We start from the raw sequence: 22500 nt of genomic DNA on the forward strand, positions 1-22500 counted from the left end.
AGTTTTGATGTTGTATCACTATTCACAAAGGTGCCAATAGATGATCTGATGGCGTTTTTATCTGAATTGTTAGAGAACAACAGCTGGATATCCCATTTTCTAAAAGTACTTTAATTGAACTGATTAAATTATGTAAAAGATTGTAAATTTGAATTTAATGGTAAATTTTACTCACAAAATTTTGGTATGGCAATGGGAAACCCTCTATCCCCAGTGTTAATAACTTATATATGGAATTTTTGAAAAGAAGATATTAAACAACATAATCCCACGTAATGTAACATGGTTTAGATATGTTTGACGACATAATTTGTGTATAGGTAGGAACCAAGATGTAAAAACTTTTTTGCTAAGTTAAATCAATTAGTACCACCAATTAAATTCACGATGGAAATGGAAAATGATGGGTGCTTACTGTTTCTGGATGTCCTCATACGAAGAAATAGTAGTGGGTTTAAATATAGTGTGTATAGAAAACCCACTAATATTTCTTCCTATGTGCATTTCTATTCTGGACAAAGCAATAAGGTTAAAAAGTCAGTGTTTTCATCTATGTTTTTAAGAGCATTACGGGTATGTGGCCTGAATATATTGATGATGAAATCGATAAGATTAGGAATGCAGGCAAAAAATTGAAATATCCTGATAGTGTATTAAATAGTGCATATGAAGCGGCAAAAAGACTATGTATCAAAACCCAGAAAGAACCTTACAACACAAAAAAATTTGCTTGTTCTGCCTTATAATAATAGTATGAAAGATATCCTCATCTTCTTAAGAATTTTGGTGTTAATGTCCGCATTTAAGAACAATACAACAATGAAAAATGTACTTATCAAGAACTCCCCAGACAATATTAAAGGGTGTGTATATAAAATTCCAAGTGTAAGTCTTGTGACAACTTTTATATTGGCCAAATCACGGGAAAGCACTGAAAAAGAATTGAACAACATAAGAAATGTGTGAGATATGCACAACGGGAATAGTGGTATATTTTGTACATGTTAGTGAGAACAATGAGTTCTATCAACTGGGAAGGGCAAAAGGATTGTATATTCTAATAATGCACTGGAAAGGAACATCATTGAATCTAGCTTCATAAAAGAAAGTTACAACCATAATATGAATATCAGTCAAGGGATGTATAAACTTGATCCTTTAATATCAAAAGAAATTTATAAATTGTTTAAACTTTAAGGTAGGCAGTAGAGATATATGAAAATAGGATTATCATATTTGTAAACACAGTGATGAGGGTAGTAATGTTAATGAGTTTCCAAACCTGCCTCCATGACACCTGTCAGGTGGATCTGAGGTGGGGTATGGTCTGTTTATCAGCAAAACACCTGAGAGTCTATTGTGATTTGATGCCAAATGAGTTTTAAAGGCCACTCCTACCTCGACACCGGCCTGAGAGGGATATGGAGCCTCTAACGGTTGTGTATGTTCGTCAGTACTGTTCTTGTAGTATATATATTTGTGACTTATTATCACTCTGTATCAGTCCTTCGTCAATGGCTTGAAATAAAGTCGAAACCGGTCAGGACCTACAGAGTGTTTTCTTATTTTTCACCTGTTGTAATGTGTGATATGATTATATATATATATATATATATATATATATATATATATATATATATATATATATATACTATATATATACATATATATATACACAGTAGATGTGTGTGTGTGTAATCCTTCAGTTATCCAGATTAAGAGAGCTAAGGGCACATCATATAATGACGAATTTTGGTGTTCAAGGCAATTCCGTGCCCATCCTCACCCAACCTTGTCAATACCACATAACTGTACACACTCAGTATGCTTATAAACAACAACCATTTCACTTTTAAAGTGAAAACTTTATACAAAGGCCATTACATACCTTTTTTCCTGATATTTATAGCAAAATATGCTGTATAAACACACTGAAAAAATGCAACCCCCCCCTCTCTCTCTCTCTCTCTCTCTCTCTCTCTCTCTCTCTCTCTCTCTCTCTCTCTCTCTCTCTCTCTCTCTCTCTAGTAAATGACAGATCTCAGTAGGTAGGTAGCCTACCTGTGTTTACTCCCAACAGCCTACCATGCTTTTATGCCCATTAATGTATTTTCATACAGCAACTTTCTTATCAGTTGTTACCATGTTGTATTACCATACATGAGATACAAAATGTGTGTGTGTGAACTACTGACCTGGGCTAGGTGTTACACTCACAGTATCTATTTGCATAAGCCATATAGTCTATAATAGCTGTATTTAAAATAAAGGTAATAGCAATTAAACCGATATTTTACTCGCTGGCTCAATTTATACTGTATTATTGTCATGTGATATCATTATCATAATATGTATATATATATATATATATATATATATATATATATATATATATATATATATATATATATATATATATATATATATATATATATATATATATATATATATATATATATATATATATATATATATATATAACTGATCACCTACCATTTGCATTGAGGTAATGTTTACGTTCTCAGAATCAATTGATTGAGCCTACTTGCAAAAGAAGTAGGAGAATCATTGTTAATTGCTAAAAGAAATGAACGTATTACTGGAATTATTTTTTTTACATAAATGTAAATCAGGTACACAAAGGTAAACTAATATAACTTATGGTAGAGTAAAATCCCTCAAAATCGCAAAACAGCTTTCTACCAATTCGTTTATTTACGTTATGCTCGATGTTGTTTATGTCAGTTCTTTGGTAGTGGTTCTTAACTATAATAGATGATTATGAATTGTTACTTAAGCCATAAGTCTGGTAACCTTGTTTGAAAACCTAGCATAGTACCATCTCGCCAAAAATAAGCTTCATTTTAGAAGCACAGCCCAGTACACAATGATCTAGTGACAATGAAATTCGCGGCACTGGCATTAGCCAAGGTCACTATAACCTAACGAAAACGAAAGTTCTTCAGTAAGTAAACACTATTCATTTTTTACTTTCATTAATTTAACAAGAAGATAAGAACACTGGGGGAAAAAAAGGTTAGCCTATGCTATATAGGTTACTGAAAATGCAATTCGCATGATACATGAGGCATGTACACAATGAAATCATTTTTGTAGTTGACGAACTGTTAAAAATCGCATGATACGAGAGATCAAATGATACATGGGTACACAGAGCATATTTCATTTGCTCTAGTCATTTTGCTCTATCATGGAAACTGTGTTTGTGTAAAAGACCCTGTTTTTTTTTTTTTTTTTTTTTTTTTAGTACATATTGCATTTCTCAATGATGGCTGTCCAAAGCAAATTCGTTTTAAGAACACTACTAAAAAGTAGTTGATCATTTTTTGTTTTACTGGAATTAATGATTTTCCTTTCCACCTCATAATATCAAGAATGCTTTACTTGTATGCCTGTGTATATGTTGACATCTGCATGTGGCATTTCATCAGTGTTCACATTCCTGTCTCTAAATAGTGTGTGCGTTTGTGTGTATGTCTTAACGCAATACTATGATTGTCATTTTTCTTTTTGATTTGCTTGATTTACTATACAGTATTTCATTAAAAGTTTAGATGACTCTGAGTATGATTATGTGCATATCATAACATCACACAAGAGAATGTTGTATCAGTATTTATATTTCTGTCAGTTGTTGTTCTCTCTCTCTCTCTCTCTCTCTCTCTCTCTCTCTCTCTCTCTCTCTCTCTCTCTCTCTCTCTCTCTCTCTCTCTTTCTTTGTGCTTGATGTATTTCACTACAAGTTACGGTACAGTAGTATAATATATCCTTTAATAGAACGTGGAAAAATCAAACATGTAAAAACAGGAAACAAAATAAGCTCTAACGAGTTCACTAACAACAGAAAATGTGTACATACGTACGGACCCCACTCACACTATTGAGTTTATCTTTTCGGCTGTAAAAATAAAATATAAGACAATGCAGTGAAAGTATAAATGAGAATAGCGTAAAATATAAATTAAAAAAGTGTAGGAGCGTGTTCTCTATACAATATAGTTATCTTCTTCCTTTCTTTTGCTTTGTTACAGTACTACACTGTACGTTTCCTTTCATAAAATGTGAAAAATCATAAGTGTAACGACACAAAACAAAATAAGCTCTAGCAAGTTCACTGACGCAAGTGAATGAGTGTGTGCATGTGTACATACTTACCCTACACGCACTATTATGTTTATCTTTTAGGTTGTAAAAGTAAAAAATGAGAAAATGCAGTAGAAATATAAATGAAAATAGTATAAAATATAAATATAAAATAAACATAAGAGTAACAACACAAAACAAAAACAAGTTTTAGCAAGTTGAATATCTAACACTGCATTCCCACCTCCTCTCAGCCAAGGAAATACTCCCGAGGTCCATCTACTTTCCAAAACAACTCCTTCTCTGAGTAAGTTACTCTACTTACCCTTACTTCCCTTCCTTTCCCATGACACCCAGCCATCCAACCCAACCACCTACCTTGGGAACTTCTCCAGGTCTCCCTCACCCCCCAAAAGCCTTTCTCAGTCTGTTTATGAATGTTAGTAATGTCACAAATATTTTCTTGAGGCCACACTGCATTGCCAACCATCGGAGAAGTTTTTTCAATTTTTTTTTTAATTATCCCTGGTCCGTGTGTGTCATATATGTCAGGTCCCAGATTATGGTGATCTGGATAATTGATGGATTACTATATATATATATATATATATATATATATATATATATATATATATATATATATATATATATATATATATATATATATATATATGAATTCGCTCTACCTGGAAATAATATACATATATGTTACCAAAGGGGAATTTTTAGTATAATATCCAGTCAGAAGGCTACAAACGTCCTTTAATATCTAATTCCACCACCTCTGCCATCTAACCTTGCAGAAATAATATGATTTTTTTTCACATCATGATTATGTCAATCAGTAAAGCTACAAACGGGGAATTTTTAGTCGATAATAAGGGGAATTTTTAGTCGATAATAAGTTCGTCGTCTCGTGGGCTCGAACCAGCGAAGACAAGAACTCAGGACAGTGGACGCATTTTAACCCAGTGGAGGTATAAGTGGATATTTTAACAAACGAACTCAGGTGTTTGTATTTGGAGACGCCAGCAAGTGCGTTTGAGAGGTATATTATGACTTTTTTTATACATCACCGTGATTCATATTCAATCGTAAGCTACGAAAACGTCCTTTAATGTTTGTATTTGGAAATAATATCCATACCCTCGTGGGCTCGAACCAGTGAAGACAAGAACTCAGGACTACAGTGGACGCATTTTAACCCACGCGGCCAGCAAGAGAGGTATAAGTGGATATCGTCTTCCCCTATACAAATCGCCCGTCGAACTCAGGTGTTTGTATTTGGAGACGATATCCACCCACCTCTGCCATGCTAACCCCGTAGTGCGTTTGTCGCACGCAGCCATATTATGATTTTTTTATCACATCACCGTGATTCATATTCAATCAGTAAGCTACAAACGTCCTTTAATATCTAATTCGCTCTACCTCGGAAATAATATATTTTCATATATGTTACCGAAGGGGAATTTTTTAGTCAATAATAAGTTCGTCGTCTCGTGGGCTCGAACCAGCGAAGACAAGAACTCAGGACTACAGTGGACGCATTTTAACCCACGCGGCCAGCAAGAGAGGTATAAGTGGATATCGTCTTCCCCTATACAAATAGCCTGTCGAACTCAGGTGTTTGTATTTGGAGACGATATCCACCCACCTCTGCCATGCTAACCCCGTAGTGCGTTTGTCGCATGCAGCCATATTATGACTTTTTTATCACATCACCGTGATTCATATTCAATCAGTAAGCTACAAACGTCCTTTAATATCGTATAATCGTTTACTGCGAAATCAACGGGAATTACGTTCAAGACTTTAACTCTTTTCAAGCTGTCAGCACTGTAATAATACGTTTACTTGTATGGAGAAACATCATTTTTTAGTCTGTAATTGATGACTTATTTCCTCCTGGCAACTCTTTTTCAGTTGGTCGGAATTGATGCCTAGATGACTATTTTTTTCAGTACGCTTCGGGCGTTTTCAGAGACAACACTCCTTTGACCAGTGAATGTCAAAAGAGGAGTATGTCTTCAGGTGAGTAGATGAGGTGTCTGATACTGAAGGCATATTTGATGATGAGACTCTAGTTCTGAATCCTCCATGATGAGGATATTGAAGAAACAAACTTTGCTTTCCAATAGCGGAAGTGAAGATGACTTCTCATTTGACTGGACTCCGAGAGAGAGAGAGAGAGAGAGATATCCCTTTACTTTTTGTTGCTGATCCCGTCGTGAAATTTTCAGTTGAGGATAAAGAGAATCCATTAAATTTTTGAGAAATAATTTGATGATGAAATCATTGGAGAAAGAAACAAATATTTGCAAATCAGTTTCTAGATGAGAATGCCATTTGTCTCCACAATCACGAGTACATAGATGGATTGTGTGTAGCCCCGCTTTTTAGAGATTGGCATACAAAGAATAATAGTGCATGTATGTACAACACTTTTCATTCAGTATTTTTATAGTCTTATGAAATAAAATAATTAGTAGTATAGTTTTTTATCCTATCATTTAATAAAATTCCTCACTCTTAACTACAGTACGAATTATAACATAAAAATCAATATTCTTTGAAAAACTATTTAATATCTAATTGCAAGAAAAAGCGTTGTGATGCGTTACATTCACTCATCCGGGGACGCTTAAAGGTTAATATAATATATTTTAATATATTTTCATTTATGTTACCGAAAGGGAATTTTTTAGTCGATAATAAAGTCGAACCAGCGAAGACAAGAACTCAGGGACTACAGTGGACGCATTTTCTCGTCAGCAAGCAAGGTATAAGTGGATATCGTCCCGAATTCGCCCGTCGAACTCAGGTGTTTGTATTTGGAGACGATATCCACCCAGACGCAGCCATATTATGACTTTTTTTATCACATCACCGTGATTAATATTCAATCAGTAAGCTACAAACATCCTTTAATATCTAACCTCTACCTCGGAAAGGCCAGCATGTTACCGAATGGGAATTTTTAGTCGATAATAAGTTCGTCGTCTCGTGGGCCGAACCAGCAAAGACAGAACTCAGGACCAGTGGACACATTTTAACTCAGGTGTTTGTATTTACAAAGACGAACTATGGAGACGATATCCACCCACCTCTGCTATGCTAACCCCGTAGTGCGTTTGTCGCACGCAGCCATATTATGACTTTTTTTTTATCACATCACCGTGATTCATATTCAATCAGTAAGCTACAAATGTCCTTTAATATCTAATTCTCTCTACCTCGGAAATAATATATTTTCATATATGTTACCGAAGGGGAATTTTTTAGTCGATAATAAGTTTGTCGTCTCGTGGGCTCGAACCAGCAAAGACAAGAACTCAGGACTACAGTGGACGCATTTTAACCCACGCGGCCAGCAAGAGAGGTATAAGTGGATATTGTCTTCCCCTATACAAATCGCCCTATACAAATTGCCCGTCGAACTCAGGTGTTTGTATTTGGAGACGATATCCACCCACCTCTGCCATGCTAACCCCGTAGTGTGTTTGTCGCACGCAGCCATATTATGACTTTTTTTTATCACATCACCGTGATTCATATTCAATTAGTAAGCTACAAATGTCCTTTAATATCTAATTCGCTCTACCTCGGAAATAATATATTTTCATATATGTTACCGAAAGGGAATTTTTTAGTCGATAATAAGTTCGTCGTCTCGTGGGCTCGAACCAGCGAAGACAAAAACTCAGGACTACAGTGGACGCATTTTAACCCACTCGGCCAGCAAGAGAGGTATAAGTGGATATTGTCTTCCCCTATACAAATCGCCCGTCGAACTCAGGTGTTTGTATTTGGAGACGATATCCACCCACCTCTGCCATGCTAACCCCGTAGTGCGTTTGTCGCACGCAGCCATATTATGACTTTTTTTTATCACATCACCGTGATTCATATTCAATCAGTAAGCTACAAACGTCCTTTAATATCTAATTCGCTCTAGTTTTGTATCTTGGCATTTTAACTCAGGAAGCCTTTGTTTGATGCATTGAGAGAGTGAGGAGTTGATGAGAGAGAAAGAATATGCTGGCCCAATGCTGGCCATTGCTACCAGGGAATCTTAGAGATATAAGATGATATGATATTGTTCTTAAAACAGATGTAGAAGGAGGTTATGAGGAGTTGACGAGAGAAAAAGAATGTGCTGACCCAATGCTGGCCATTGCTGCCAGAGAATCTTAGAGATATAAGTTGATATGATATTGTTCTTAAAACAGATGTAGAAGGAGGGTATGACCGTATCTGACCTTGTTTTATGGCATAATAGTTGGTGGCAGCAAAAAGCTGAAAATGATAGTGTTTATGGGCTCTATAAACAATGTATCGAGTTCAGGGAATACTTGGATGGAATTGCTAAACTGTAATGATTCAGTTCGGAATTATCAGAAGGGTACTTATGCAATCGACTTGTTGACTGGGCCGATGAAGATAATTCAGTTGCTATTGTCGGAGATGTGTAGATTTGACAGGTTTTTAGGGATTATTTAGCCAATGCTGATTTTAAAGAATATTCTGAGGGCACGGAATATGGTCTGGCTGAGTTTGCAGACATAGTAGCATTTAAAGGGGATAAGTTAGGGTTAACATATGTGTTAGAACACAAGTTTAATATAAAGGATAAGACTAAGCCTATTTTTGTCCCTTCGTATAGGATTCCTTTTAAGATTAGAGAACAGGTAGAGCAAGAGGTTAATAAGTGGGAGGAGGAAGGCATTGTTAGGCCCAGTTCCTCACCTTTTAATTTTCCGTTGTTAGCAGTGCCTAAGAAGGACGGTTCAGTCCGAGTTTGTGTGGACTTTAGGATGTTGAACGAGAAAACCATTCCTTATCATTACCCTGTGGCATGTTTGCCAGATTTATTTGTTGAGATTGGGGGCAAAAATATTTATTCTTCAATTGATCTGATTCAAGGGTACTTGCAAGTACCACTTAGCAAGGAGAATCGAGATTACACTGTTTTTTCTTTGCCAAAGGGGCATTATGAGTTCATGCGGATGCCGTTTGGTTTATCTGGCAGTCCTATGACATTTGCTAGGCTAATGAATACATTTTTGCATGGCTTATTAGGGAAGTCCATATGTATCTGTATGGACGATATATTAGTTGCCAATGATTCGGTAGAGGAACATTTATAAGTTCTTAGGGAGGTTTTTAGGAGGCTTAGATTAGCGGGTTTGCAGATAAAATTAGCTGAGTGTAATTTTCTGAAGAAGCAGATAGTATATTTGAGTCATGTCATTTCTAAGGAGGGTGTCAAAGTGAATGATGATAAAGTAAGGGCAATTGTAGATTTTGCTACTCCCAAGAATAAGAAACAGATTCGGTCTTTGTTAGGCATTGCTTTGTGAAAGGTTTTTCTATTCTAGCATCTCCTTTAACAAATGTCCTGAGGGATGATGTGCAGTTTGTATGGGGAGATGGACAGCATTCAGCTTTTGAAAATATTAGGGATGCCATAGTGAATCCCTGTGTTGAAATTTCCTAATTTTGAACGTCCTTTCACGTTGGTGACAGATGCCAGTCACGATGGGGTAGGGACCTGCCTTATGCAGAGGTTTGATGGTAAATTTCATGCTATCACGTTTTACATCAGGAAGCTTAAGACACAGGGTAGTAACGAACGGCTATGGTCGGCAGTGGACAAAGAGGCCTTTGCCGTAGTGTCTAGTTTGGTTCATTTCAAGATGTTATTGATGGGCAATCAAGTAGAGGTTCTTACAGATCATAAGCCATTGTTGGATCTTTTCAAAAGGCCGGATCTTTCCCCTAAAAGAACTAGGTGGTATCTGACAATCAGGGATTTTGATGACAAGCTTAGGTATATAGAGGGTAGACATAATGTTGTAGCAGACACCCTTAGTAGAAGTTTTTCTGATGCAGATGGTACTCATGTATGTTATGTGTCTGGAGATTGCATAGACTGGTATATTAGTTTAGTAGAAGCTAAACAGGATGAGGATGAGATTTTGGCAGACGCGAAAGCGTTTCTTAGAGTGGAATTAATTAGGGAGGGTTATAAGTTGCCTTTTTCAGGGCTTGAGTTACAGGTTAATTTGTTAGTTGGGAAGATTAAATACAGACTGAGAAATAGTGAGGATAAGGGTGATACGACACAAATAGTTGTTCCTAGGAGTTTAGTGCTTATGGTTCTGGATATTGTTCACTCTAGGTCTGGCAGTCTGCATTTGGGTATTGAGAAGACGTATCAGAATATACAGGGACAATTCTCTTGGAAGAATATGCTCACATCAGTGGAAGACTTTGTGAGAGGTTATTCAGTTTGTAATGCGTGTAAGCCAACGAGGGTCATTTCTTGTAAATTGGGTTCATTTCCTATTCCCAGTAGACCATTCTCTAGGGTCCATATGGAACTGCTAATTTCTGTAAATCTAGTTATGGCCATAGGCACCTGTTGGTGGTTGTTGACGAATTAACTAGGGTTGTGGAGATTTTTCCTTTGAAGCATAAAACAGTGGAGGAGGTGGCAGTTGCATTCTTTAATGGATATATTTGTTGTTATGGGGTTCCTGAGGTGCTGATTACAGATAATGGGCGAGAATTTGTGAACAAGACGTTAGAGTGTCTTGCGGATGTAATGTGCATTCGGAAAGTCACTATTATTCCCTATAGACCAAAAGCTAATGGTTTATGTGAACGGGCAAATAGGAAGGTTATTGAAGCTCTCAGGATGAGTGTAGAGGGCATTGATGTAAATTGGGAATGATATATTCCACAGGTGCAGCATAGCATCAGTTCTGTGATTAGTGATAATATTGGGATGTTTCCCAATGAAGCACTGTTTGGTTGCCCGGCCCGGTGGTCGTTCAATTTACTACCTATTCCATTGGGGGATGATACAGTAAAGCGCTAGTCATTACTGCTAAAGAGAGATATGCGCTTTTTGCTAAGAATCTTGAAATGAAAACTTGGGATATGGTTGATAGGAGCAATGCAAAGCCGGTAGAGTTAAAGTTGCTGTGAGAGATAGGGTTTTTGTGGAAATAAATGTTAGGAATCAATTGAACTATAAGCTGGGTCCTATATTTGAAGTCCTTTTCGGGTTTTAGAAGGAAAGAAGGGAAATAGATTTGTGGTTCTAGATGAAAATACAGGAGTGTCTCAGTTGAAACATATCTCTAAAATTAAAAAGACAGGTTAATGGGAATCGTATGGGTTAATTACTGTGATGTACTGTGGTTCTGATAATTTTTTTCCCTCTTTTTGTTTTGTTTTTTAATGGGTTTTAAAGGGGTATGACAGGTAGTTTTTTTTAACTGGGGAGGACATCGGTCCGTAGAGTTATACAAATCTTTAATTATCCGAGTTCAGTTTTTTACTTTTGTGTGTTGCAATACTTAGTTAAAATTAGGTGCAAATACCATAGGGTTATATAGATATATGGGTTTAATTTTTTTTTTCTCGTTTCGAGATTGGGTAACCTATAGGTTCTTTTGTTTTTTGTATGCTGGAGTTTCATATTCTCATGACTCTGGGAGTCGTGGCATGGGCTAATTCCGTAGTGAGGATAGGCCCTAGTATTATTATAGAAGAGGATTATGATGTGTGGTTGTTGTCTGACACAATATCTTTAAGTATAGAGTTTGAGAATAAACTTCAGTTGCTAGGAATCTTTTTGGGGTAAGATGAATATCAGACGGAATCTGTTTGATCCGTTACAGGGTTGGCTAACAGAACTTAATGCTACAGCTATTAGGGTACAGGATAGGATTAAGACTTTAACATAGCTTCCAAATTTAGGTGCTTTGACTTTTAAGTTCTCTTTAGATGGAGTAAGAGGGCTGTGTCATTGGTAATTGGAGACGTTATGATCATAAGATTGATTGCTAGTATGTCCATTGCTAATTTGCTGAGAATTGAGCAGGTATCGGCAGTATTTGCTAGCCAGGATAAAACTATGATGACTTTACAAGATAGTAAGGATAAATTATGCGAGGGTTTTGACTTTAAGGACTTCTTTAGATGGGTTATTGGTCACAATTGATAAGATGGGGGGAGACTTAGATGTTACGGTAGCTTGTTTTCCTGTCAAACTACCTTGTTGAATATTGAGAAAGAAGCTGAATCTGTGTCATCAGAAATTCAAAGTCAGTTTAAGGCAGTGGTTGCCACTTCCAAGGGGCAAATTTTGAGAGATATTCTACCTCTTGGGTGTTTAGGATCGACTGTAATGAATGAAGCATTTCTGTATGGTTCTCAGGTAATTTTTGCTGGGAAGAATTTGTATCTGCAGCATCTTAAAAGTTGGTGTATCTGATAGGGGGTTGCTTGTGGAAATTCCAGTTAGTAACTTGAAATTGTTTCATAGTTTTATCATTCGACCTTTCCCTAGTGGTTTTAATGGTTCAGTAATAATATGAGATAGTGAGGAGACTATGTACCTTTTGGGTTGACTGTCGATATGACTGACTTACGTTTTACACCACTTCCTCACAGCAGCACCTTATGGAATGACTTCTATGAGCCTCAACGGATACAAGTTGGATATGGGGGGCCATCTACGTTTCACCTGCAGGTTTCTACACCTGCGCCCTCATTAGAGGATCCATGGTCTTTTGGGAGATGTCAGGCGGGACATTTACAAGTTGCAGTCATTGCTGGGAGACATCTGTTTGGCGCAAAGGATTCGTGTGCGCTGCTTTCAACATAGGCTTGTGCAGTCGCAAGATTCCCAGGATATTTGGATCATCAAGAATTCAAGATTTGAAGAGATGTGTTCTACAATGAACTGTATATTGGAATAACAGTCGTGCATAGGAGACAAATAACTTTCGTATCTAGTGCATATTGTTTACTATGATTTTTGAGCCTGCCCCTACTGAACTTTTGTCTGGATGTTTGTTGTATCTGGGCGAAGACGCCCAGTGGTAGGTTGGCTGAGCTCCTATTTCTGATTAATCTGACTAATTTCTGGCCTTTAAAAACGTGTCTGGTGCAGGTGGCTTATATGTTGATGTTGGTTGGAGAGAGCATGTATCCGACGCATTCAATTAATGGCTTCCGGTCATGAGCAAGATGCATGGGGAAAACGTGACAGATTGATGGAAGCTTTGTGATATCTGTGGGTTCAGAAGGTGGAGTCCTTCGAACATTGAACCTGACGGTGACATCACGCTTCATGGAGGGGTTATTAGGTGAATGTGTGCATACATGTGCTCTCTAATGTGTATATTATAGATGACCCATAGAATGGGTATTCACTTCGATTTGCGGCTGGTGTGATTGCTCTTTTGAGCTGTGTTTGTGAATATAGACAGCCATCTGAGGGGCAGCTTCCTGATGGCCATAGAATGTGAGTAAGATAACTCATTAACACTTGTACCTTTTTCAGACAGTATATAGCATACCCATTTTACGTTGCAGTGAAACCCCTCTGTTCTTTATTATGCATTTTTCCTTTTTAAGTGTTTATTTCTTAAGCACCATTTCAGGTTTTAATATAAGCTATGTTTCTCTTAACAGGAATTCTGGTTGAGTCCCTTGAGGACATATATATTGGAAGTGGTGTTCATTTTAACATACTATATGACATTTATTTTGGTCTAGAGTAATCATGACCTTTTTAGTTTGTTTGGTGACCGGGGTTTTAGTCACTAGTATTGGTTGGTCTAGAATCAGTAATTTGATTGATTGTGGGTCTGAGTTTCCTCTAGTTATGACTTCCATTTTTATGGTGTGAGAGACTCCATTTCATGACCGTAGCTTTTACTGAAATGCTTTTGTTAATTTTACAAATAAAGTCTAGTTTTGTATCTCGGAGCTTTAATTCATCAAGCCTTTGTTTGATAGATAGAGAGAGTGAGGAGTTGACGAGATAGAAAGAATGTGCTGACCCAATGCTGGCCATTGCTACCGGAGAATTTTAGAAGATGTAGAAGGAGGTTATGACCCTATCTGACCTTGTTTTAGGGCATAATATATACATACATTTATATATATATATATATATATATATATATATATATATATATATATATATATATATATATATATATATATATGTGTGTGTGTGTGTGTGTGTGTGTGTGTGTGTGTGTGTGTATAATGTTATAACTTTTGTATGAGCTTTGCAAGTTATAAGGTTAAGTGCCCTTTTTAAGTAAGTTTTTTCTTGATATTATTAAAGAAAATCATTAAATCCATTTAAGGAGCTTTTCATTATTTCTACTGTATATCCCGTTAAGGGTGACCTTGCACCAGAGGGAATGCCAGTCAATATGTTTCAACGTCATAAAATTTATATTAGAATTGATCAGAACTTGCATCTAGCTTTTTTGTTCTTTGATGTTAAATGCACACCTTTCACTTGGAAAAGTAAAATGAGTTTCTTTTTTTCACAGTTTCTCTAATCTCGACCATTGTCCTTTGAATATTTTAAAGAAAAATGACAATTCACTTTGACCTCAACGGTCTTAGGAACGATGCAACATAATGTCGTCAGAAACAAGAGGTAGTATGAGGATGTGCAAGATATGGTTTTTGTGACATTTTGCTGGAATTAATTATTGCTGGAGTATTACTGGGAGAAATTTAGCTCGGAAATGCTATTCATTTGTGTCCTGCGAAGCACTTATTTTATGTTTATTCATATAAAAAATAGTTGTTAGTGAAGGAAAACAACTTGGCGTTGCTTGCCAACGTGAAAGGTGTACGAGGTCTTACAGTATTCATAACAAAGGGCTGTAAGTATGTTGAACACTGATAATCATGATGCAATTTAAAGGAATAAATGTTTTCTCTTAAGTGCAACAGAGATGTTTAGAATTTTTCGGCTCTCTCACAGCTACTTATTCTACGAATAAAAGATCCATCTCCGCCAAGTCAATGTCATTTTTACAGTACGAACTCTTACTTGCTCTGCTCTTTATGAATATATTTGACCTGATTTTAATATGTCGCTGCTGGAGAATTCGATGCATTTTCTTCCCAACTTCTAATGAGAATTTAGTTATATGGACGATTCCTACCACGAGAAAGTGTGTTATGTAACAATAAGGTAATTTTGTAAGAAGTGTTTAGATATTTTTGTTTTTACGCCCTTTGACTTTCGTTATTTCATTCATTACTGTTAGGTCTCTGATTTCTTTTTTCAGAATTTAAAATTATTTTCGCCTTTTCTGTCGGTTTTCTGTCTAGCATTAACCAAATTTTTCAACTTGACAAAGCCAGGAAGATAACATGTTCAAAGTACTGTACAGCTCTGCTTACATTTTCTTTTATTGGACAAACATTCAGTTTCAAAATCTGTACTATTAATATCTTTTACACTCACCAGTTAGATTCATATATTTCGACATTTAACAGCCCAGTAAATTATTTAGATTTTGGGCCTACCACTTTAATGGATCCATACACACTTAAAAAAATGATTGCATGGTAGAATCTAGCCCCTATTCTCTTCAAGTGTTCCCTTCCATATTCTTTTTTTTTTTTTTTATAATTGATAGGCATTGCCTTTATGTATGATATGTTCCTCCCAATTTATAGTTTTCTCTTCCGTTACTCTTATTGCTGTATTCATCTGAGGATGTTAATGTTAAAATGCTTCTTTAAATGTCTGTGTGCGCGTGTGCATGAGCGTTTGGGCAATCATAATGCAGTATGCATATTTTCTTCCGTTTATTAGGTCTAATCTGGCAGACAGCTCGCTCGTTTACTTCACCCTGCTAAACGGCAACACTCCTGACACGAATTCAGATGGAACTTTCGCCATTAGGTAAGTGATGATAGGTAATTCGCTTTCTTCCATATTGACTATGCAGTTGTCGTTATAAGTAGCGTAACGATTATCTTTCAGGTCAGATGTAAATCTTCTAGTTGGAAACTAAAACCAGCCAGCAGAAAAATTTTACTTGCTTTTCATTTCTTATTTATGTTTCCAAAGAATAAAAAAAAATTTGCTCCGGTTACTGTGGAAAATGAGTTATCGATGTAGAGGGTGTCAATTGTCAGATGGTAAACTTGAACATTTTTTTTATTATATTTTGAGCTTCAGAAAACATTTGAGTTTCAGTTTCACCCGCCAGAATGCAGAACAAAATTGTGAATAGTCATTCACACTAATTTTTTCTCTGCTTCATCTCTTCTAGATATCTTACATATTAATTTGCTTATTATTATATAGGTAGTTAACCGCTGTGAGAGCAAAACACGTTTATTCCATTGATTTAAGCTGTCTAGCAAGGCAAGAGATTCTCTCTCTCTCTCTCTCTCTCTCTCTCTCTCTCTCTCTCTCTCTCTCTCTCTCTCTCTCTCTTCTCTTTACGTAGAAATGGTCCAACACCTATTCAGTAGTTATAAGAAACGTAATAAAATCTCTACGTCATTTGTAATGAGAGTGCTATTTGCGAACTTGGTATAATAGCACAAAATAATTCATAATGTATTTTAAAATATATTATACGGTGGAAACCATGAATTTTTCTTTATGAAATGTAAAGGATGTTGGAAATTTTCGCAGGCTCTTTTAGTTCAATGTTTTTCACTGTAATCTTGTATTTAAAGTACATATATATATATATATATATATATATATATATATATATATATATATATATATATATATATATATATATATATATATATATATATATATATATATATATATATATATATATATATATATATATATATATATATATATATATATATATATATATATATATATATATATATATATATATATATATATACTGTATATATTTAAATATAGTATGTTACTACACCATAAATAAAATTCTATACTAATCATTTTAACCCTTAGCAGCACTGTCTTATGAACTCGGTTTAAGATATTTTTATTATGAATGTTTAAACTCTCTGGTAGCTGCTGCCGAATGATTGCAAAGTTATTTCTATTCATGTTAATATTTCCTTCAGTAACTAAGCAATTTTTTTATTGGAAAAGGAATTTCATGAATAAAATGCGATGAAATTCAGTGTATCTGAAATGTTATTGCTGTGGAGGAAGTAAAAAAAAAATTCTCTGAATACAATGTAAATGAAAATGATATAAGATGTTGCGAATTTAAGATCAATTTTAGCCCGTTTGCTAGGTTAGCCACATAAATGTTTGCATAACTTAATCTCAAAAGTTCCTTTGAGTTTATGTCTTCTCTGACAGACCGGATGCATTTTCATTCCCGACTTAAACTGCATTATTTAAGGCAAGAAGGTGATCACTTAAAATGGTTTAGTAATTCGTCTTCAGTTAGATACGTTTATTGAGATGATCTCTCTCGGTTAAGTCCTAACAGATGTTAACTAACAATGTATTAGATATGTGTTAAAAAATATCGTTAATCACGTACTTCTCTTCTGTTGAAATTGAAATGTGATGGCTCTGAATCTGTGAATCTAATTCCGATCGTTGATTGGTACCCACAGACGGCAGGACCATTCGGAAGTGTGTGACGACAGCAGCACCGGCGTGACCGTATTTGTCGCCACTAGGAATCTGGATTTTGAAACTGTCCAGGAATACATTTTGACGCTCCAGATAGTTGTGAGTATCTATGAGAGTCTTTTTTTGTGTTGAATTCTTTACCTTTCGCCTTGGCAGTGCTGGTGATTGGTTTGATGCGGAGTTGAAAGGTTATATTTTCATCCATATCTATCTGTTTCAGTGTTATCGAGAAACTTGTAAGAAATGTTCACTAGTTGACTTCTTAAATATAATTAACTGGTAATTTTTTCTGCATGGTTTTTTTTAATTTTCCATCTCAGGTTTCTCACTAGGATTACTATTCTGCGAAATAATTTATTAATCTTTTTATTTAAACACTTGCAGGTTCTGTTTCTTGTTCGTTTTTTACTCAGGAAATCAGTTGTAAGATTCCTGTTACCCATTAACCTGTTCAACAGCCTTTTTGGTTACCTTCAAGCTCTTTTGACTTTTATTCTTTTACTTGCTCATTTGTGTCACTAAATCACTCCGCTTTTATCATCATTGCTTGCCGACTCTTAATCTGTATTCTGTGTGTTTTTATTAAGTTACGTTATTGATTCCAGGTTTTGGTGTTTGCATTTCTGTCGTTAGGTGTCGACTATTAATGGAAGGTCGATGTCATTACCATGCTTTCTATTTGTAATCTTTATTTTTTATTTTTGTATAACTGAATAATGGCGTGAGGATTATGGTAATTGTGGTGAAAGTCTCTTTTGAGCATGCAAACTTTCCTTCGGGTAAGAATTGATTTAGCTTAATATGTAGGGTTTTTCCACCTAGAAGTTTCCAAACTCACTTTTTTTTATGAAAGCTCTGAAAATGGTTGAATTCTGCTGATATTTTTAGTCACACCTGTTATTCGTATGTAAGACCATATTACTGATACATGTCCAGTGTTGCTATCCATATTAAAAGCCAAAAATGGAAAATAAAAAAATCATGAAGAATGAATATATCTTGGATAATAGTTTTGTAACAGTAATTATCAGGCAAACTTAGAAAGTTCCAATAAGTGAATAATAATTATCAATACATTATTCATTTATGTTGGCAAGTGTCTGGTAGATGGAAGATTTATCTTGTGCTTGGCTATTGAAGGCTAAACGTGCTTTTGTTTTAATTAATGGCCGGAATTCGAATGTTACTCATATGCATTGCTAATAAGACTTGTGATGACAGAGAGTTAGAGACTTGTTCATTGTTGTCGTCACATCATTGTGGTAATGTGTTGGATGAAAATTCCTCAGGAAAACAAAGTTGTCTTTATGGTTCCATTGCACTGTGAAAATTTTTTCTAAACATAATATGAAAGATCTTTTAGTAAGCGACGTCTTCGACTGATGACGGATGGAATACTTGAATACTTAAACAACTAACACCGAACTAGTGTATGTACGGTAGGTATTCGCTCGTGCATTCTTTACGTAGAGGAGCGAGCATGCACTGATGTAAATACGTATGTACTCGTACTGTATATGCTTGTATGTCCAGTGCATAATATTTTGTTACAGTTATCTTTAACAGCAAAACCACATCTGGATCATTTTACTTATAATCGATGATTTCAGTATTTGTTTTAAAATCATCTTAGTTTTGGAGTTTATAAAGGGCAGTTATGTGTGCACGTATGCAGGGAAAACCGATTCTTCTTTTATAGAAAAACTCATTTATACGTTTCGCTCTTATTCATGAACCAAGTCAATGAGAGCGACAGCACAAGTCTCTTTCGTTATAAGGTGAAGTTGGCCATATGCTAGTATGAACTCTCGTACTTTAATCATCCCGATAATAAATTAAAATGTGACGCATTTTTTAAAAATTAGCGGGCGGTACTGTACATCATGACTGGCTGATCGCTAAAACGCCTTAAGAGACAGGAAAAGTGATTTATACTTTTGTTTGGTCATGCTGCTATCGTCACTGAAGGAGAGCGTTGGGTTTGAATCACGACAGAGACATCGGCGGCCAATGTATTGTCCTCAAGAGTGCTGCCAAGCGACCAATATGACTACCGGAATTTGGTCCGTGTATTCTTCTCCTCAGTGAAGACAATGACTTGCTTCTCTTGCACCATAGATAAACAAAAAGAAAGGTCAGAGGTTGACCCTCCGTCTCCCTGGATCATCAGACTGTCATGTCTACAAACCGTAAATGTTCACTTTTGCAAATCGTTGCGTTATAGAAGTTGTAAATTAATCTCGTCTACTTCAGATATGTGGATCTCACGTGATCGGGCCGAGATTGATCATGAATCGCGTAAAGGTCATTTACTGCGAGACAAATTGATTTTACAGTAATCGTGGTCATTAAAAAGAAGAGAAACATCCACCAGTCATTGTTCACAAATACAGATACAGTTATATTTTTAAGCATGTATGCTTGTATGCTACGCTCATGCATGAATGCACTCACTGACCCGCACGCGTGCCTAAGCACCAGCGTGTATTTGCATTGCAATTTGTGCAAGGGTAACTTACTACCAACTCAGCTTTTGATGGCACTAAAGCTATTGCCATCGTCCTGAATATCAGAAGGTGACAGCTATATAGTTAGGAATAAAAGATATGTGCTTTTATAGACATCTAAAACCCATCGAACACTAAATAAGTCGCAGTTCAGGTGGAGACGAAAATTATCGGCAAAACGATAAATGATTTTCAGTCAACTTCCAAATGAACAGATTACCTTTTACAGGACGTTGGAGAAAAGTTAGAGCTTAATGATTTTAATTTTATCCTGTAAGTTTTGCATCATATTTAGATTCTTATTGAAATCTGTGAGTCTTCATATACGTGAAGATTCTTTTTAAGATAGAATAACTTTCATTTGTTTATTTCCTGTTGGTAATAGTATTTTTTTTTATTTAAGTTATTTTGATATAAGTTATCTGTCTCTTAGAAAACATCTTTTAATCTATGTTTAAATTTTCAAGATAAGGAATATTATCCATTGCCGAAGGGCATTTCCCATCATTTCTTAGAAGCTTTCTTCACATCAAAGATCGTCATCATCCTCTTTGGAGGAGTCATCTTTTCCTTGTCCATATAAGTTTTGCTTCTGATGGTGGAAGTCTCTCTCCCCCGTAAAGTTTTCCTTCTTCGAGTAAGAGACTTCTTTTATCTTCATGGATGTTTTCCTGTCGGTAAAAGTCTTCCGCCAGGGTAAAAGATTCCTTTCTGGTGACACAAGGCTTTTATTGGAAAATTCTTGCTATTTTTTATATTTCTTCTTCACTGTTAGAGTCCTCCGCCGTCTGCAAAAGCTTTTTTTTTCGCGATGCAAGCTCATTCTTTAATAAGAATCTTCCTTTGAGTATCGAAAACATCAAATTTCTTCTCACAAATGTTTTTCCTATCTTCCTGTTCATGAATGAGTTCATCTTGCCAGTGGAGGTCTTCTTCCTCGATTCTTTAAACATCGTGTTAATTTCTGCAAAAGTCAGTCTCGGTGAAAATTGTACTAGCCAGTTTCGTCCTTAATACTGAAATTTCGTGATATTACAGCAATTCTGATCCTTGAATATTCTTACGTTGTAAAGTATGCATTTAATTTTTTCGTACTGAATACCTATAACCCAAGAGGTTAAGTCAGTACTATGATTCCTTGTGTAGTGTGCAGTGGAATTATGGAAGTCCATACTCTCCTTATTGTTATCCGGATAATAATCCCTAGTAGTTTTGAAATTTACAAAGCACGAATCACTGAAAAAAAAAGAGAAACTGTAAAACCAAAATGATAGGGGAACAAAAAATAGTCTTTTCCAATAAAAAGCATTGATTTTTTCCCCGTTTTTCATATACCTTAAGTTGAGACTTGTGCACCTGGCCCACATTTTAGTATTAGTATTGTTATTAAGCTGATTAAATAAAATTCTGTGATGAAACGAGTTTACCCTACTTAAAGTAAATAACTATAAGATATGAGTTTGTTGTTCTTGGGGCTTTGAAATGTCCTTTATTTTACATTTATTTTTTAATGTTATTTTCAGTTTCAGCTAAATTTTTTGTCTCCGTTCGATGTGTACCATAAAAACAGCATTTGTGGCCTGAGAGTATTTATTTTAAATTAATTTATATATGCCTCGTTATGCTCTGTCATGGCGATTTTCGTCAATTTTCTGGACTAAATGGGTTCATTTGTACATCTCCCTTGATTATAAACACCTATCTTTTTTTTTTTTTTTTTTTTTTTTTTTACTTTTACAAGTAATGATATACTACCTCGTTTTTCTGGTTCATCTCTGGAACCAATTAAAAGTTCGTTCTTCGATAAGAAACTTGCTGATTTCATAATATGGATGCAATAGCCAAGGCTTTAAGTAGTTCCATTATGCGTGAGCAATTAGGTATATAGTTGTTGTTGCTCACACTAGTGTTGCACGTGCATTAATTATTACTTTGGAAAACTGTTATTAATACCAGATTTTATATTTTAGAAAACATTTCCATGAATATTTCGTGTTGAATTGTTTCCTCTGGCAGCGTTTTCCAATTATCCATTTTATGTTTACGCAACGATATTGAATGAAATTCTAACAAAAGAGGTTCAGTAACACTTCAGTTTTACTTAATTTCAATAGTACCGCTTTAATGGTTTAATTTTCTACGGCGAATATTTTGGTATTCAATACATAATAATATTATGCTGTCATGTTTCAGATTTTTTTGTAGGAGTTCGTTTTAACAAACATGAGGAAATGGAAAGAAGAGTCTATGGTTTCCTTATCAACCTCCTCCTGTTGTTTCATCTATAATTACTGCTGAAGCATTGAAAGAAATATCCTAATAAAATTGACTAAACTGATATATTTAGATAGGCCGTTTCCTTCCTATTAGTTTGTGTGCAAGACCTTCTTAATGGTCAAGGTTGCCTGATTTTTAGGGATACTTTTGTCGCATTCAGATATTTGCACTGTA

General features: G+C 35.4%; 1 protein-coding gene across 1 annotated transcript in view; it reads left to right on the top strand.

Moving 5' to 3' along the window:
* Positions 1–22500, top strand: part of LOC136854445 (DE-cadherin-like) — a 212880-nt gene that overhangs the window by 42927 nt on the left and 147453 nt on the right. Inside the window, 2 exon segments of the mRNA XM_067130738.1 lie at positions 15764–15853; positions 17524–17641. Of these exon segments, the coding sequence (XP_066986839.1) occupies positions 15764–15853; positions 17524–17641 (208 nt within the window).

The sequence above is a fragment of the Macrobrachium rosenbergii genome, chromosome 29, assembly GCF_040412425.1.
Source record: "Macrobrachium rosenbergii isolate ZJJX-2024 chromosome 29, ASM4041242v1, whole genome shotgun sequence".
Lineage (NCBI taxonomy): Eukaryota > Metazoa > Arthropoda > Malacostraca > Decapoda > Palaemonidae > Macrobrachium > Macrobrachium rosenbergii.